Source organism: Passer domesticus, chromosome 2, assembly GCF_036417665.1.
Source record: "Passer domesticus isolate bPasDom1 chromosome 2, bPasDom1.hap1, whole genome shotgun sequence".
NCBI classification, from domain to species: Eukaryota; Metazoa; Chordata; class Aves; order Passeriformes; family Passeridae; genus Passer; species Passer domesticus.
In genome coordinates, this window is record NC_087475.1 from 108887456 (window position 1) to 108907850 (window position 20395).

At 39.0% G+C, this 20395-nt stretch overlaps 1 protein-coding gene across 1 annotated transcript in view; it reads left to right on the forward strand.

Annotated features, from left to right (window-relative positions):
- The first annotated feature begins 398 nt into the window (after positions 1-398).
- Positions 399-20395, forward strand: part of GUCA1C (guanylate cyclase activator 1C) — a 41027-nt gene continuing 21030 nt past the window's right edge. Inside the window, exon 1 of the mRNA XM_064410567.1 lies at positions 399-699. Within this exon, the coding sequence (XP_064266637.1) occupies positions 496-699 (204 nt within the window). The 5' untranslated portion in view covers positions 399-495. The remainder of the gene's footprint in view (positions 700-20395) is intronic.

Sequence of the window (20395 nt, forward strand, 5' to 3'; positions counted from 1 at the left end):
GATCTCCCTATATACAGAAATAATAAAAACTAAAAGTCAGCTGCACAAAATGTATACAAGCTCCAAGGCAGCTGCACAAAATGTATACAAGTATTAAAATGGTTCTAAGTTTTTGTTAAAACTTTATAAATTGTAAAAATGAAGGTTTAGAAACTACCCTCAAAGTTCCTGCATGTTGCTTTTTCAATATTCGTCCAGTTTAAACACCTTTAGCACCACAGATGCAAGTACAAGATTAGAACTGGTATAATCAGTTCATCTGAGGCTCTGCAGACTGACTGTGCACAAAGACTCTAATTAGCTGCTAAAACCACAGGGTACTAAAACTGGGTGCCAGTAATCTTTCTAGGGTGCTATATTTACTTAGTCTATCTTGGTAGTGATCTGTAAGAGGTTTAAAGTAGCTCTCAAAGGCAGAGTTGGTGTTTGAATGATCATTGTTGGGAAGCAAGAATCAACATTTGGATGAATTAATACTGAAAAAGATTACCTGGTATGTTTGATGCAATGGGTGCTGCTGGATCAGCAGATGACATTAATGCTATGGAAATTCACCACTGGTACACAAAGTTTATGAAGGAATGCCCATCCGGACAGCTTTGCCTGCATGAATTTAAACATGTCCTGGATCTACATGGACTTACTCCTGAAGCTAATAGCTATGTTGAACAAGTATTTCACACATTTGACATGAATAAGGTAAGAATTCATTCTTGACTTCTGGGCTTTCTTATGGCTGTATAATTTGATGCACTCAGAGACATGTTTCAGAGAGCTGCAAGCTCCCTGCTGAGAGGTAATAGAAGCAATTCAATAGAAAACTCCGAGCAGGTAACCAAGAATGGCTGGCAAACAATATTGAATGCTCTGTTCCCACTACATTTTGCCAATTTGAAAGTTTCATACAGTCATTCTAATACATGCTGATGGTTTCTCATCTTTGAAAACCAGATTTTTATTGTTATTTTCAGTGTGCATTAATAATTGAAATTTTTACTTATATAGCTGCTTGAAAAATATCTCTAATGCAGTGAGCATTCAGCTGGATCCATAGGTATTAATGCTTTCAGTTTATGCAACATAGGCACAAGAAGATCCCTTCTGTCGCGGGATTCATTCTGAACACCTTCTGTGGCCTAATTCAGTATCAGTCAATCCCCCTTTTCCAAAGGCACATCTGTTTGGTTTTGATCCATCATCCCAGTTTTACTGCTTAGCATCCCAGGTCCTGCTAAAGATCAGTCCAGCAGCTGTTAGATGCATTGCTGTCTTATGTTATTCCAAGGCAGCCTTCGTACAGGTTCCTCCTAGCCACAAGACTCACCCAGAGTTATTTTCCCCTTAAGCCACAGTAACACTTTCTACCAAATGTGACAAAAGTAGTGAAGAGACATCTGTAATCCGTAAAATAGTCACAGAAATTAGGCTTAGGCTGAATTGTCAATAATACAAACTCAACTATCAGCTAATATAACAGATTGGCCCATCTTGGTATAAAAAATATTTAAAAAAAACAATAAAGCATTAATGTTCTCTACCCACATTGTTTATCTCAATTAGTTCAGAGATACAGAATTATGTAATTAATTATACTTGTTTCAGAAAATGCTGAGAGTATAAGGTACCGTGTGTGTTTTTACATGCAACAGTACCTCTATTACACTGTTTTCCTGTGTTTCCATACACGTCTACTCCCAATTCAGCTTGCTTTTTTGGAATTATGTAATTCTTTCTTCCACAATCCTCAAGGACTCTTCCTATAAAACAAGGCTCTTGCATGCTCTTTTCTTCCCACTTCCAATTACCAGATCATTAAACATACTGAAATTTGATTAAGTAGTATCACCTAACTCAATAAATGTGCTAATTACAGATGATGAGCAAACTTCCAGTCTGCCTGACTGGCAGAAATTGTTAATTTGCTGTGTTCTTTTGAATTAAAATTTTGATGCATTAAGTTCCCCAGAAAAGCTTTATGAATCCTAACTTTCCTGGACAGTGTCTGAGCTCACCTAAGAGCTTTTCCAGTTTAAGTTGTTTAAGCATTAATGTGCACTGCAAAAAGCCCTTGACACTTCAGTGATCTTGAAAAGTGTGGGAAGTTTTGGGTGTTGAGGATTTTGGCTTTTTATTTTATTTTTATTTTATGGGGGAACATCTTTTTGGTATTGTTGGTATTTTAGAAGTTCCTAATTGCCTTTCTCCCACTACAACTAGCTTATTACCCACGGAGCAGTTTGCTCAAGTCATCTGAGGAATATTAAGATGTATGCCTTAAACTTCTCAGGTTATATACACATCAGTTAGACTCTTGCTACCAATCAATCTCTCATCCCCAGAACTTTTTAATCAATTGGTATATTTCCACCAAATTTCAAAGAGTAGGCATTTCAGTTAATCAGTTCCTAATGTTTTCATAAAATTTGGCAGCTGGGTAGCAGGGACACACCCAGAATGAATGCCCCATTCATGTAGAATTAAACTTTTATTCCTTGTGTAAGGCAACAGTTGGCTGACAAAATGATCAGGCACTTGTTTTCTTTTGCCTAGAGAAAATACAGGATGGAGCTGGGGCACCAGTGTTTGGGGTTTTAGGAGACAAAAGACATAGTTTGTATGGGTCTAGGCTTTTGTTTTGCTATTCCCAGAAGAGTTTCTTTAATTAATGTACCATATTAGACAGAAAAAGATGCTTCTGTTTTTTATCAGTTTCGAAGTCTTCCTCCCATTTTAATGAAATTTAACAATGATTCGGCCTTTACGGCTTTATAAAATCCACTGTAAAACTGCTTTTGCTGGGCTTAAAACCTCAATATTTAATAATGTGCTCCCACTAAATATCTGATGTTCATTTCCTATTCTGCAAGATGCTGTAACAATCCTCTACTAGCTACTACTAATCTCAGGCATAGATTTTATTGTGTGCTTTCTTAATTGAGCCGTTGCTCAGCTGCAGCAGTAGGACCAGGCAAAGTTATTTAGAAGGCAGAACAGGAATGGCACATTTAGAATTGTCAGTTACACAAGATTGTATAGTCTATATCCATTTGGAGATGGAAATAAGATGAAGAATGGGGCTTCCATTCCCAGAAAAATGGCTGGCAAGTTTTAATCTCTGCCCAATCTATTTGGAAAATTTAGTAGTTGGAAAGGCTTAAACACTTAGGTAAATGAATCTAGGGAACCAGAATGTTTTACTAGAATGTTTTACATTTCTCCTTTAAATACTAATAAAAAGTCTATTTTTGATTAAATGGCAACAGTATAGCTACATTATTCAGATACAACATATAGCATCTAGATAAGCTGTAGCTCAGTTTTATTCTTCTTTTGCCTTGAATAAAGTCTTGTGAAAGCCTCATTGAAAACCCTGTGGCAAATGAGAACCAGGACCTCTCAAACAAAGTGCCAGGATTTCATAAGTTTCCTCTTTGGCATTTACACTGTATCTGTTTAGTTAGACCTGATGTATGTATTTATGTGTTGTAATTTATGCTTTCTGTGAAGTCATTCTGTGGGGCTTCAGGCTGGCTTAGGGGAGTGCTTTACGTAACAAATAGAATGAGCTCGCTCTTACCAGCTTGCCGAGAGAAATGCATTTGTGAGTTCTATGGCTTTCTCAGTATCCTCATGGTATTTTTGGTCATTCCGACTGCATCAACACTTCTAACGAGAGCATGGCTCAGGCAGAGTACAATGGGAAAGTATTTGTTTTCTGGATTCTGGTCTTAATGCAGAAATCCAGCTCAAGACTCCTTTCCATGCTTCTCAATAGATACTGTAATTTTATCTTCACCTTTTAGAATCAGCTTCGTTTCGTACAGATAGCTCATTAGGAATTGTTTCACTGGGTTTTCTATACACAAACTAGTCTCTACACCCATTGTTTCAGCATTCTTTGAAATGTCCTTGCTATACTAATTTATTCAGTTTGGTTCCACATTGTAATCAATCTTCTGTTTTTATTTATAAATAGAAATGCTCCAATGCCTTTGTTTTCTAAAACAGGTGATTTCTATAGAATTTCTAGTTCTCAGCACATGCTTCGTCTGCATCTCATTAAGTGCCATCAGACTATGCAGAGGGTTATAAATTTTAGTCTTTTTGTGCCCCATAAAACTCACCTTTCTTTTTATGTCAAGGTGTTATATCAACCAAATTATACAGTTCTAGTCCCCTACAAGAGGTGAGGGATGCTGTGAGACTGAACTGTAAATCAGATTGCTGTTTGACACAATCACTAGTCAAGAAGAAGAAGAAAGTTCAGAATTGTCATCAGAATGTGCATCACCAAGAGGTTCATCTGCTTTCCTTTCATCTCCCTTATCCTTGCATCTCCTTCATTCACCAGCACACACCTGCAGATGAAATGCCTGCACAGGGTGTGTTCCCATTCTCTCTCACTCACACAGCAGGTCTAGGGCTGGGATGTGGTCTCTGCAGGAAAGGCAACACACTGACTATCCACTTTGCTCTATGTTCTTTGCCTATTGAACCAGTTTTGGCTAAACTGATGGCAATGTTCCCATCTTTCTGTTTGATCTTCAGAGGTTCATGGGCACCTGAGAAGTGTCCAAGGTTTCTTACTCGTATGCCATATTTTGAAGTATATGATCATAAACTTGTTGATGTCCTTGTGGAGAGAGCTGAAGCACAGACCATTAGGAATATGGGAGTCTTTCTCAAAAACTGACCTGATCCAATAATATTGATTGTTCTCTGGCTGAATTCAGACTGGAGGATGGTTGTCATTTTTTATGGGCACTCACCACCTCACGGGACTGTGCTCTTAAACTCCCCTGATTATAAATGAAAAGGATGAGTAGCAGAGTCTTGTTTCTGTGTCACTAACATCTTCTATGTTTACACTAGTATTCATAGCTCCTCATTTCTTTGTCCTATAGTAACGTTCCTGAGCTACTCATCTCCTTGTAATAAAGCTAATCAGTACAGAAGTATTACTGACACCTAATCCTTTCCCTGAGCCTATGGAGGAAGAAGGAATTGAGCTCCTGAAAGATGTAAAATAAAAAGCAGGACTACAGCACTGACCAAAAGCAAACCTGTTTTTAATTTATTTACCAGATTATGTTGATTCCTGTTAAGGAAGTTACTGTAAAAGATTCCTCTTCCACTCAAATTCTGTTACAAGGCTGGTGACCAAAACCGTGTGTTATATCTGGAAACCCATGCTGAGAGGGAAGTAACGGGATATAATTTGCACACAAATACAAGATCCCACACAGCATATTTATGATAAAAAGTACATCAAGGAGGAATCCAAAGGACTCAATTTTTAGAAAGGCTTAATCCACTTACAGCAAAGAGGATGTAATTACAGGCATTGCTGTTTGCACTCTCAACTTTTCCATCCTTATTTGCAGCAAAAATTATAGATATTCCTTACAACTATTCCAGAATTAGACTCTTGTGTGTTGTTAATGGTTTGTACATAATTCAAAATCAATCACTTTTATAATATCCTCTTTATTTTTGTTTTAATAACGGGCATGTTTGTAGTCAATGGAAACATGATGAACTATAATTTGACCATGGTGCTCTTTGCCACAATTTGAAATCCCATCTATTTTAGACTGGGCATTAAAGGTAATCTCATGAGTAGAGATAGGCACTACATAAAAATAGAAACTTATGCTGTAAGATGTTTAACGTAGCCATTTAAAAGCCATATTAACCTGAGCTGTGGTCATGAACAAGACTCTGTAAACCTGGGAGATAGAAATGTGAACAGACAAAAAGGGACGCTTACTGTGTAACAACATGGGCTCCCAAGAATCCTTACCAGATGCCCCTGCACAGATGCACCATTATTACAGCAAATTTATGAGAGAATGTCCATCTGGGCTGCTTAGTCTGCATGAATTCAAGAAACTTTTGGATCTTCAAGGGCTGGATCCACAGGGAGACCTATACATTAAACGAGTGTTTGATATCTTTGACCTGAACCAGGTAAATGTTCTTTTCTTTCTTTTTTTTTTTTTTTTATCTCATACCATTGCTTTGTTTGTGAGTTGTAGTCTGCAGGCTCTTTTTTGTGCTATCCTTCCAAAACTGCTCTCGTGGACAGCTTTGCCATTAACGTACACTAGAAGTGAAAAAGTGAGAAAGAAAAAGTGAAAGAAGTGAGACTGTGCTTTGAGGGTTTGGATTAGGACTTCTGTTAGTACTTTCTGGGGACACTTTAAAAAATTTCAGGAAACAATTCTTAAAAAGAGAGACAATTTCCAGATCACTGGTTATTTTTGTATTCATTGTTTATCTGTGCTTGTACATACGCATATGAAAATGTTGGTATTCTCAAAGTTAATAGTTCTTACAACAAGTTAATAAGTTAATAAGTTCTTAAGTTAAGTTAATAAGTTCTTACAACAATGTTAGACAAAGGGGAAATATGGTCTGCACATAACTGAAGATGAAGTGCAGTGTATAAACATGGATTTAAATAGATTTTCTCAGAGTACTATACTGAACATGTGGCAGAGGTGAAAACAACTCAGATAAGGAGTTCACACTCAGTGTACAAATCACAAGACCAAATACTACTGAATGAAGAGGTCAATAAGTTTCTCCAGGCTATACTTCTAATTTACCCTCTTTTCTACTGCAATAATTGCTTATTTTTCAATCAGCTCTCTGTAATGTGGCTGGCTCCCAGACAGATGAGATATATTTTCCTTAGTAGTACAGACAAGGCTGAAGACACGGTCATCTGGTACTTCTTTTCTAGGTCTGTCTTGAGCAGTCTCATGTTTGTAAGCTCCTGGGGCTGGCCACCTTGAGCCCTCCACTCACTGTAATGGTGAGTGGCCTGGGGCATATGCTCTCCAGTACTGTGAAACCTTCATATTTGTTGAAACCTTCAGATTCTGGATTAATGTAAAAGTGAGGAGACTGGCAGGTTAGAGAAACAGCATTTGCTCACCCTTTGCTGTGGCAGTGGCCAAAGACACTTAAAATAGGAATCATCTGCTAATTGCTACATCTCTATTTTGTGTTACAGAGTTGTGTCACTCCTCCACAGGCTGTCATCACTTGTACACAAAGTGGTTAAGCTGGCAGACACTAAAACAACTACTTTTATGGGAAGTGGAGCAAGGACAGATTCTTGGGGGGACTTAACATGCATTTTAGATGTAGATGGGAGGCATGTATGGCGTCAAAACCAGAGAGGCATGAAGAGCTGCACCAGCACTGACAGCTGGAGAACACACTGCCTTTTAAGCACAGCTTTCAGGATTGCTGTCCTGAAAGATCTCAGCTGCCTCATCGGTGTGACAGAACTCCCTCTTTTACTGCCAACTTTCTTGCTATATATTTCAGAACTTTTGTCTTCATCCTTGTCTTCCTCAGATGTGCTAAGATCAATACAGACTAAAGAATGGGGTAATGACCAGAGTAATGACCAGGAATTCAGTCTCAAAGGAAAACTAGTTCATCACCCATCCTATTGCTGACCATCACAACTTGCAGGAGCACATCCTTGGGGGACTGTGGGGAATGGCTCTATAGTCAGCACAGGAGAAAGCATTTCCTCCTACTTTCTCCCTTGTCTGTAGTTTGTAATTCTTGGGTTCACATATACCAGACCAGTGAGGGGTGTCCTGCTTGATTACACAAACTGGGTAGGTTGGAATGCAGTCCAGTCAGCAGAGAAGGTCATGTGTGTCCAGATGGTCTTAGTGTAGCACCTCTACCAGTCCCTACAGATATCCTTTCTTTTCGGGTGTTTCATAACTAGTTTTTCTAAACATTTCAGCTTTCCACGTAATGTGGAGTTGAACAGCAAAGACATCCCACCTGTAGATCAGTTTCCAAGACAAAAGAAAAACGAGGAAATAAAGCCCCAGAAAACAGAGTAGAGAAATAGGTATTAAACCGTAGAGCAGCTGGGAATCAAGCTAAAGTGCAGCAAAGCTCAGAAATCTATGGTGATCAATAGCCCGTAAGCATTTCTATAGGTATGTTAGATATTGAGAGGATCAACCTGGCTAGGGAGGATGTCAGGCAAACAAAACTAAAACTGGCATATTTGAGACCAATAGATATTTTTTATTCAGAAAAAAATGGAAAGGAGCAATTTAAGATGTAAGATGCAAGATTTATATCCTGTGCCCATGGCAACTATTTACAGAGCTTTACAGATTTGCTGTATTTTAATTTCTATTTAGTATAATTATTGTATTACTTTTCTTTTCCTAGCATTGCTAAAAGCACTCTGTTTTCATAAATTTAATTTTTTTAAAATGTATTACCATGATGAATCACCACTATGTTTAAGGAATACTTTTAGAAACAAAAAAGCATCGATCAAATGCTTCTCAAATACATGGCTGTGATGTTTTTTTATGTGATTAAGCTGAGAATAAAGTGGCAACAGCCAGCTTCTTGGGGCAGGAAGAAAGGAATGTTGTATGATGTTGATGAGGTAAAATAAGAAGATCTCTTTATTCCATATACTTGCTTTTTGTCCTATAAGCTTTATGCAGATTTTTTCTCTGCCCCAGGATTTTTGACAAAAATGTAGGATTTCATCCTGAAAAGTTTTTAGTTAAGTACAGATGCGTGAAGAGCGGTCAATGGATGGCTGACTGGGGGTATCACACTGTGGGCTCTGAAATGTCAGCTATTATTGTACAAATAAGGGGTCTGTGACATTATGTCAGAGCATTTAGGCACTGTGCTATATTAAACAGATGAGAATTGTTCATCTCCAAGCCACAGAAGTTATTGGATGTAAGTGCATAATGCACAAATTCAGAAAAAATTTGGCCATTTTTGCTTGCATTCAGTTCCTTCAGTACTTTAACGGCTTCTGTGGTCTAAAGATCAAAATTTTGCTTCCTTTTCTGCCACATTCTGTCAGCGATGCAGAGAGATGGGGAGACTGACTCGGTGATCAGAATCTGATTTCATTGTGGGATACAAACACATATACTGTTTCAGGGAGACTAGTAATATGTACTACAATGATTAGGTTAAAATCACATACACAAACTTATGCATATAACAACATGTCTTCCTTGCAGAGATTACTGAGATTTTCTTTTTCCAGTAAACCCGTCTGATTGAATTTTTCCTGCAATCTAGGTCTAAGTTTCGAAGTTCTGTTTGCTTTTGCCAAGGCATCCTGTTATCAAATCTCTTATGTTAACCAGTCCAAAATCCATAGTCTGTCTTGTGTCCCCTAACACCCCAATAACATTCTTTTCTGGTTTTTGCTTCCTAATCAAGGGGTCACTATCCCAATGACTGGCAGAGTATACAAAACGTCTTGATAGAAATTCTTTCCTTTGTCTTAAAAGTACCCTTCATATAAAAGTGCTGTTATAAATAGATGGTTGGCAAACTTGAATCTCCTCCCATGCTTGCCCCAGCTGATTTTTTATAGATATATGACCTGGTTTCTTCCTGCTCTAACCATGGTTTTATAGTGGACTTTTATAGTTTAAAATTGTTATGACTTGTATTGCTGAAGCTTATGAAAATCATATAGTTTAGGGACTAGTTTACAGTTGATCTAAATCTAGAGAAACCCATTATGGAAAACTTGAATCATTTAATGCGGTCTTCTCAGCATAAAATGTATTTTTCACATGTAGGCTTCTCTTTTCTCAAAATAGGAATCTGCTCAGAAAGCTCTGCTAAAGAGTTAGTGGTGTGATTAATCTACAATTCCAATTATAGCAGCCTAATGCCTCGAGTTAATCTGAGGACATCCATGTTTGGAGGTATTTAACATAGAACAAGATGGTAAAACACTCTTGAAAGGTGCATAGATTTTCTCCTGTGTTTCATGTGTGCCCAGTTTAAAACCTCTAGCATGTAATGTGTGGAATATTAACCTCATAGGCTGCCAGTGCGACTGTGGGATGTAATTACAGTCATGAATTTCACCTTCGCATCAGCTTTGAAGCTTCCAGCTGAAGCCTGTTACAGACACTCTTCACCCTCTTAGGATTTCCAGCAAAACCCCTAAATTTCCAGTAAAGTCAAAATAGTTTAAAAGGAATAATAGCAGCATGGTAAGATTTTTTTGACAGTTTGTGATATATTGAAAGCCCATTCAAAACTCATGACACTCAAGTCATCCGCACAAACACCAACAGGAATACAGCTGCAAGCTGAACCTTATCATGCCCTGCCTTTCTCTAGGTTGGAGATAAAAAAGTAGTTCAGCTCCCCACTCATGGAAACTAATGGCCAGTGGACAAATTACAGGGAAGGGGACATCTTTATGGAGTAATTTAATGCCATGTGGAAATTGTGGTCTCCTCTGGTCTCAGCGGCAAGCAAATCATTTCATGCCAAAGAGGCAATGGTGCGTGGCTGTTTGGTTTCTTGGGCTCAGTTATCTCCCATGCTCATGTGTGTACAGGCAACCCTGTGAGGTACAGGCACCCCTGTGAGGTACAGGCACCCCTGTGAGATGCAGTACAGCTGTCAGCACTGCACAGATATTTGTGACTGGCTCACCAGAGTGCCCCTGTTCAATGCACAAAGGCCATTTCCAGGCAGGGCCTCTTTCTGTGCGAGGTTAGTGACAAAGGCTGTGTCTGAAAACCTTTCTTCTCAGGAACATTCCAAACAAGCACTAGTGTGTCTCTTGCGCAGACCATCCGTGGTTTCAGAACTACATGAGCCTATACACCAGGAACACAGATATCTTTTTAATTTTTAAAGTTTCTTAAAAATGGGGACTATCATGTGAAGATTTTTTTCAGCCCTTCCTTGCCCTTTGTGGGATGCTTTGCTTATAATTATATATACAAACAAGCAAATAAATATGCTAGTGAAGTTTGAAAGCTGTTCTTCATCATTCTTAACAGCATTGAAAAATAAAGGTGCTGAACATTCACAACTATAATTTGCAAATGAATTGCAAAATTCACTTTCCTTGAGATTCTCACAAAGAGTGCAGAAGGTAGCATTTCAGCGAACATTTTGTTGATGACTCATACATTAATACTTGTAAGCATTATTTATATAATGACATTGGCAGGATAATAAGTAGTAGGTTTATCTTTTGCCACAGCTTTCCAATGAAAACTTTAAAAAATAAGGTGTTTATTAAAATACAAGTGCAACCAAATTAATTTTTTTAAGTATTTCCTTTCTTAGATTTGACGAGTCCCTTCTTAGGGAAAAATTATCTCAGTCTTCTTCGCCCTTAAGCTATTTGTAATACAAAAAGGATAATTCTGCAAGCACATACAAACACATTTAATTCTTCCTACTTTTTTCCTTCCCCTGTGTCTCAGTCCACTCATAACTGGCAGTCCTAGCTCATGCATCCTAATGATGAATTTTAGAGAGGAAAACAGTTAGTTTCACCTAAAATATCTCAGTAGTTGCCAAGTATACTGATGTATATTTGGTTTTCAGTGAGAATATGTGTCATATTTCAGTGCTATTATATCCGTCAAAACGAGGTTTCACTGATGTTAAAGGAGAAAACATATATAAATGTTTTATATATAAATATATTTTATATATTTATATATAAATATATATCAATAAATATATAAAACATATATAAACATATATAAAAATAATGTCTGGTGTATCCATAATACATTGCAGGTGTTATTTGCTCCTCCACAGAAATAAGGACAAATTCTACAGTCAGCGCTGCTACTATTCAACACTTATTCTGAAATATCTTCTTTCTTTAAACCAGAAACCCAGATCACTGCCATTCATTTCCCATTAGCTTGCAGACAGGTTTTGCCACCACTAAAAATAAAAATTGAACACTGTGATTGATTGATTGATTGATTGATTGATTGATTGAGTTCTTATGACCTCTGAAGGACAAAACTTGCATAGCGTTTAACAAGGGAAGCAATGGATTGAAAATGGGATGCTGCTGTTGTATTTCTCTTAGTGCTTCTTTTGGCATTAATTGAAACTAGCTACAGGAATAAGTGTATGTTGCTTTGTAAGAAAATTGGATTTTAAAAGGCAGGATTACTGTGAAGAGTGAAAAAGATTAATAGGTATGTGGCACTGAGTGAAAATTATGCAAGTTCAAGGATTTTCTGTTAAAATTTATAAAGCATTGGACAGACCACATCAGAGAAGACTATTTTCTGCTACTTCTTATGCAGAGATAAAGTTAGTAGATGCACAAAAAGGGACACTCCACAGCAGTTTAAGAAATCTTTAGATAAGGAGCCACCAACTGATGTCAATCCTTAATCATTTTTCTACTTTGTGCTTTTTGTTTAAAATGTAAAGTAGTTCTCTGATAGAGTTCATCTGACATCATTATGCAGATTAGAATGATAAAAAAACATTTTAAAATTAATCCATTAAAAATATAAAGAAGAAAGTTTTAAAAGTATGTTTGATGTAGAACAAGAAATGCAAAAATATGTTAGTTCAATAGAACTTTGTTGTGTGTAGGGATGACTACATAGCAATGTAAACTAAATCACAAGTTAAATATTGTTTTTCCTTTTCCCCTTTTTTTTTCCTGAAGAATAATTGTTTCCCTTCACTCCTTCTACTTTGAACAAAGCTAAGAAGTGTTGGGCAGACCACCTTTCCTTTTTTTCTCATCCAAGCTCCTTCCTCGCTGTCCTGCTGTGTCTTTATAATTCAAATTATCATGTAGACTTTTCAGCATCTGATTTTGTGTTCTGGATATAAATAGATGTTATCTTCTTTTGATTATAGGGACACAAATGTGGTTAGCCAAATACAACATCTTCAGTATTGTAACAGAAGGAAATTAGAGTCATTTGGCCTTGAAACTCTGTATTAAAGAGTTGCACCTCATATTCCATGAAAAGCATACAAATGTCCACAGAAAGACGTCATAATTTTCAGAAGTCTTTTGCTGCTTATTGTAATTTATTCTTCATTTGACTTTGGTTTTTTTTCCTTCTGCTTTTTCCACCTTAAGAATTGTGAGGGAGAGAAGAATGTTATTTTCACCTCTATATAAGCATCTAGTCTAGAGATTCTAATGAAGATTTTATTTTGTTAAAGACTGTAGGGCCAAACTGAGCAATTGTTACCTAGCATGATGTGTTATCTGCCTTCCACATGATCACAGAAAGTATCAAGAGCTCTTAAAGGATTAAAAATAAGGGTGCTAGAGAGTAATGCTTCAAAAACTACCTGGAATCTAAATATTAAAACATTTCCACTTCTTGTGGGATGAACTATAATGGCTCAGGATAGCTTTGCTAACTGTCTTTTCCTAGTAAATATAATTTTCAGTTGGGCTTCCTTTCCCAGACTGTCTTGCTCTGCTGGGTCCTCAGAACAGCAAAGCTGTTCTGGAATAGCAGCTGTGATATGAATTGTCTGGCTGCCTAAGCAGCCACTTGGCCCCTTTGCTACATCCTTACATGTTTGCAGGCATTACCAGAACCGACACAATAAAATTGGGTGCAATAGTTAATAGAAAGTAAGGATGATAATCAGAGAAACATTTTCCCAAACTTTCCTGAACTACTTTCCTCTTTTGTGTCACGAATCTCTGAATAATTGAGCAAACATAAGTTCAGCAATACACATAACTTTAGGGATGTCTTCAGCCTGAAATTAGTCCTTGGACCCTTTTCTTAGCCTACTCTAACCAACCAGCTTAGGTAAATCAACAAGATTGCAGCAGCAATACCTGCATGACACTATCAGGCCAATAACTGTATAAACTGATATTGCATTGAGGCAGGATGCTTTACATTATTCCTTCTCCATGATTCTTGTATTGGTTCAGCACTTCCACTTTGCCCAGAGAAATCTAACTCTTCCTTTTTCTGATTTTGAAAAAATCACTCTCATAAATGTCTCCACAACAAGAAAACCCTAAAAAGCTTATTTTTTTTTAAGACCGTCATTGCTATCACATTGTAGTCAGCAATAAAAGCCTGTATGTCAAAAAATTAATCAGCTTCTAAACCAAGGGCTAGAAGAAAATAAGACTCTAGGTATGTTTTAGAAAGAATTCTTCTGTTAAAAGTAACAAAAATCTACATCTTTTACTTTCTGATGTATTTGGACTTTTTGAAGGTGACATGTAAAAATCCTGTTCCCATTAGTTTCAGACACAATCCAACAAAAACAACAAAGCCAAATAATTTGCCTCTCCTTGTTTGGAAATTTGGAGTAATGTTGCATAAAATTATCTCAAATGTAAAGATTTACATTATCTCAAATTTACAGCCCGATTACTGTAAATGAAGAAGTTAAATTATGCTTTGCTGTGTTCAAAGCAATATAGTTACCTAATTTTTTCTCAGTATGCTTAGGTGCCTTTGAAACGTGCAGTACCCTGAAAAAAATTTCATGTCTATGAATGTTTCACCAGTTTGCAAATACTAGTCTATTTATTTACAGACTACACTAAAAAATGCCTGTATTCTCCTTCTAAAACTATCTCCCAAAAATTTTACATTCAATTTTATGTATTGGTTCCAAAAAAAAAAAAGTATTCTGTAATATTATATGTACTTCAAACAGTTATTGGTGCAATTTCACAATCTTAAGTTTGTTTTCTACTGGTTTGTCACAGGACACACTGCTGTGATAGTGCAAATTTATGCTATAACAATGTGTCATTACCAGCTAAAAGCTTACATCATCATTAAAATCATCACTTCCTTAATGCAAGTACAGTTGAATTCTTGATTGAAGGATTTAACATTATGAGTTTGAGTTATGAGCTAAAAGTTTCAGACCACAGGTAATTTCCCAGTAGTGACACAGCACCATTAAGCATGGGAGGCCAATTCTTTACATGCAACATTAAAGAAATGCCTGTCTCAGATCTCTACTACAGCACTACAGAATTCATTTGCCTTCTTTGTTCTTTTCTTCGTTTTTTGGTTGTTTTCTTTTTTTGCATTTCCAAAAGAGTAATCTGAATTTCCAATAAACGCTTCTCTTTAAAAACTAAATTTTAAAATATTCAAGTAGGTGAGTGTTATATATTAATACTCCATTGAATTTTCCTTGCATCATACAGTCTTGATATGTAGCTGGTTTGGATTAGGTTAGGGTTTCTTTGTTCATTTAAGTGCAAACAAATTAGCATGTATTCTGCAGCTGTCACTGAGTTTAAGAAGCATTTGGAGCATGCCATTATCAGGTAACAATGTAATTTTGTCATGTTATGTAAATAGGCAATGGAGATTAATTTTGGACAATTAATCATAATTATTTTTAAGTATTATTGTTAAATTATTATGAAGATAAAGGGGAAATTAATGGGAAACCATTCAGGAAGGCGCTGCTATTATTCAAAAACATTTTAAGATTTCTTCTAAGGCATAACTGTCTTTTTTTTCTATTTATTTATACATTAATTAAGAATAAACCAGTTATAATAGTAACAGTCTACTATAATAATACAAGTAAGAGTCTACTATAATAATACAAGTCGTTTAGGCAATGATAGTATATGCATGTAACTTTCAGGAGCTGCCTTTCATACATCCCTTGAGATTCACAGAACATTGTATAGAACCACCCAAATCTGCCCAATAGAACATCTTTGCCAGTAGAAAATATCTATATCTCCAATGTACCTTTGCTGGGGATTAGGGTTTTTCCTTTTGTTTCTTTCTCTTATGGAATTTTGTCCCATCTATTGGTAAGAGATAGACTAATGACTGGTACCGGTGTAGGTAACGACTGGTAGGTGTAGAAGAAGGGATTACAGGTGACCTTGCCCCTGATAAGTCACAGTTTGAAGAAGCGTGTTTCCTGGGCTGTTGGGGTCCACTCCAGCTAGCTACAGACCCTTGCCCACACGATACTTCATAGACAAAGGTAAAAGATTAGAGAAGCACTCTCCTCCACGTGGTAAACATGCTTTATTCCAAGACACACATCAGGTGGACAAACCCATGGGAGAAAAGAGGGTGTTCCCTGGCAGCAGGGAGCTTTATACCCACCGGGATGGGGACAGAGGGAGAGGTCCACGGCCAATGGGACACCACTGAGGAGTGGCAAGAGGAGGGGTAACCCAGGGGAGAGACCACCAGGGGGTACCGGGACAGGTGAGGGAAAGGCCATGTGATGGGGAAATGGGGTAACAAACCATGTGATATAACATAAGCTATACAGTGCAATACAAAACTATTCTGTGCAAATTCCCAATCACCCAGTGCAAGAGAGCAACTAAACTGGTGCACCACAACAACAGTTGTACTAATTAGCAAAAGAAGAAGAACCGTCTTGCCCTTAAGACTGTGACTAATAAAGATAAGTGTGATAAAAGGGGTGGGCAGCTCCTGTAGTCAGGGGGAAAGTATGGAGGAAGAAGACCTTGAGGGGATAGAGGAGCTCTGAGGAAGAAGTAGTGATCCAGAGAGATACAAAGAAGAGTGAAACAAGGATGAGAGTTGCGATTGCAAAAGATCGGCTGTGAGGTCAGTGTGGGTCTGACAGAGCTGGAGCCTGCAGTCATAACTGAGCTAGGTAAAAGCCTGTAGTCAGAGGCAGCAAGGAAAAACTTGCAGTTGCATTCCAGCAGGAAATAGCCAGCAGTCACAGTCTGTCAGAAAAGCCAACAGTAGGAACGTGCTGTAGTCAGAGTCAGGATGGCTAAGCTGTAAAGATGAATAAACTGGGACACTTTTCATGTTGTTAAATGAGAGTCTGTGTCTTGGCTCATTTCTACCCCTAATGAAAGGTCTGCTGTAACAGACAGACAAAGAAAATGGCCAAGGTGGAGGAATTTATGGAAGGGATGGACAACATAGTAATGATCCTGACAAGGTCAGGTGCACAGGGCAGATGTTGTGGCCCCTGGAAGAGCTAGGGACATCTAAATACACCACTTTCATTGCAACAATTAATGTCATGGATAACCAAGAGATGGTGGATTCCATCGCCAGCAGGTTCAGGTATTAGAGAGTATGGTCAATGGCCCAGTGCAGGCTCATGTCTCTGCTTTGATTTAGGACCTTAAAGAAGAGATTAGGAGGTGAGGAAGAACAGTGTGGTGCCAATGGGAGTCACAGTCCCCAAAATCAGAGCCAGATGTGCCCCAGCTAGGGAGAGAACTCCCCATGAGCTGAGCTGTGGTTCTTCCTGTGTGACCATGGAGAAGACATGGGAAGGTGGGATGGGAAACCTACTTCTGTCCTGGCAGCACGGGTGCATGAATTCAGAGAGGAAAACACTAACTGAGGGAGTTCCACTAAAGTGAAGGCAGCCTCAGTCTCCCATGACCAAGCTGCCAGGTGTAACAGAAGGGAGGATGATCTGTTGGATGTCCTTGAAGGTACCTCTATCATGTATGCCCAGGAAGAAAATAATAACCAGGGTTAGAGGGTGCCTGCCTCTAGCCAGGAAGAGCATGAGAAAATCAGATCTTCTGGATAGTGTGGATCTGATGGCCTGGCACATCAAAACCACAAAAATATGCCTTAGCTGATACTGGTGCACATTGTGCCCTGATACCATCAGCACATGTGGGGGTAGAACCTGTTTCCCTTGCCAGGGTGATGGGGGGATCACGGCAATTGACCCTGTTGGAAGCCGAGGTGAGCTTGACTGGGAAAGAGTGGAAGAAACATCCTATAGTGACTGGCCCAGATGCCCCGTGTATTCTGGGCAAAGACTTCCTCTGGAATGGCTATTACAAAGACCCAAAGGGACTCAGGTGGGCTTTTACAATAGCTGCTATAGAGACAGAGAACATCAAGCAGTTGAATACCTTGTTTGGACTATCAGAGAATCCTTCTGCAGCTGGACTTCTGAAAGTGGAGGAAAAATAATTACCAACTGCCACCTTGACAGTGCTGTCAGTACCAGATGAATTAGAGATGCTGTGATTCCCCATCCACAAAATGATGCATGAATTGGACAGCCAAGAGGTATCAGCAAAACCCACTCACCCTTCAACAGTCCCATGTAGCCTGTGCACAAGTCTGACAGAGAATGGAGATTGACTGTGGTCTACTGTGGCTTGAATGAAGTGACTCCAGCGCTGAGTGCTGCTGTGCCGGACATGCTGGAACTCCAGTATGAGCTGGAGTCCAAGGCAGCAAACTGGTATGCCACTGTTGACATTGCTAACGCATTTTTCTCCATTCCTCTGGCAACAGAATGCAGGCCTCAGTTTGCTTTCACCTGAAGGGGCGTGCAGTACACCTGGAACCAGCTGCTCCAGGGGTGGAAGCACAGCCCCACCATCTGCCATGGACTAATCCAGGCTGCACTGGAAAAGGGTTAGGCTCTGGAACATCTGCAGTGCATCAATGACATCATTGTGTGGGGGAACACAGCAATGGAAGTATTTGAGAAAGGAGAGAGGATCATCCAGATTCTTCTGGAAGCCAGCTTTGCCACCAAAAAGTGTAAAGTTAAGTGACCTGCTTAAGAGATCCGGTACCTGGGAGTAAAGTGGCAAAATGGATGGCATCAGATTCCCACTAAGGTCATCAAAAAGATCACCGTGATGTCTCCACTGACCACCAAAAAGGAAACACAAGCTTGCCTAGGTGCTATAGGCTTTTGGAGAATGCATATTCCTGAGTACAGCCAGATTGTGAGCCCTTTCTACCTTGTCACCCACTAAAAGAACAATTTCCACTGGGGCTCTGAACAGCAACAAGCCTTTGCCCAGATCAAGCAGGAGATCACTCATATGGTAGCCCTTGGCCCATCAGGATGGGACTGGAGGTGAAGAATGGGCTTTACTCTGCAGCTGGAGGCAATGGTTTGTCCTGGAGCCTTTGGCAGATGGTGCCTGGGGAGACTCAGGTCCCTGGGATTCTGTAGTGAAGGTACAGAGGACCTGAAGCCAGTACTGCTGTGATAATACAAACTTCTGCTGTAATAATCTGCCATTTCCACCTAAAAGCCTTCATTATCACAAAATCATCACTTGCTTGATGCAAGTACATTTGAATTCTTGACTGTAGGATTGAACTTTATGACTTTTGAGTTATGATCTAAATGTTTTAGCCCATGTGAGGCAGGTGTGACTGCTCGCACCACAGTGCCCCCTTCAGCGTGGGGGAATCATTGCACTTGCCCTGCCCAGCCAGGAGCCGACAGCGCCTCGGCGGGCTGTGGCCATAAAATTACAATGAAGGGAAAAGTGCCTGTGGCCGAGAGAAGGCTGTGGTTGGGATTCTGGTTCTGTTTGTTGTTGCTTGCTTGTTTGCCTTATTATACATACCAGTAAAGAACTGTTATTCCTTTTCCCATATCTCTGCCTGAAAGCCCCTTCATTTCAAAGCTACAATAATTCGGAGGGAAGGGGATCATATTTCCTCCTGCTTTTCTTGGGAGACGTCTTTCTTTCAAACCAAGACAACTTTTCCTGGAGGTTTGTCCTATGTTTTTGAATTTGTCAAACAAGAAAAATCTGCTAGGATTATCAGCAAGGAATTTGCTGGAAAACGTGTTAAGTTGTCATGGCTGCATTTTTCAGTGTTTTTCCTCTCTTGTCTACTGCTTTAATATGGGAAAGATGTTCCTAAAAGCACAGGCAAAGGCTCAAAATTAAGAGTGCAAAGAGCTAAACCCCAGCATCCAGGCAGAGGGCTAGGTCTTTTCAGTACAGCCTTCCTGGGCAGAGGCCCCAGGTGGGTCTTCCTTGTCTTCTCCAGTAATCTTAAAATAAAATTGCCTAGGCAAGGAGTTAGGGGGTAGTTGTTAATTTTAAAGAAATACAACTGTTTGTCATCTTAACATTTCAAATTTCACCAGGTTTTACCAGGGTAGCCTACAACTCTGAGAGCCAGGACACACAGCTGGCTCTGCATTTCCAACTCCTCCAATGCAAATGTCCTGGTAATTAAGTCCCCAAACCTTGCAGGTCCTCTTCATCTGGGCAAAGCAGAACCTTGTGTAACAGCCTAGTCAATACAGCCTCATCCCTTTACATAACCGTGAGAATGCAATGATTACAAAACCGCTTAACAATCTGCAGCTCCTAATTCCCTGCTTTGTTTCTTCATCCTTATTAAATAATCTTTGCTTGCTGAGGCCTCCCTCACCCCATAACAAATGCCAGCTCTGTTTACTTATGGAACTTGTGAGTCTGGCCAAGCCCAAACTCCAATATAAGATCCTAGGGAAGTATCAAAGTAACAGTTTCAAGTAGCTCTTTATTTCCTCAATAATTGCATCTGCAACCCCTGAGGAACAGATGAAAATACTCAAGAGCAAAAGCAAACCAAGGATTGGTGGACTCAATGATTTTTGAGGCCTTTTCCAACCAACATGATTCTATAATTCTCTGATTCCATGAAATGGGGGAAGAAGAAATGGAATGAAATTAATCCTCCTTTAGGTTTCTGAGGGCAGAGAAAGCAGTGCTACATTTGAAACTGGACCCAGAAAGAAAGAAGCACATAGGATTAGCTATAAATTTCACAGTTATTCTGAGCTGTTTGACCCA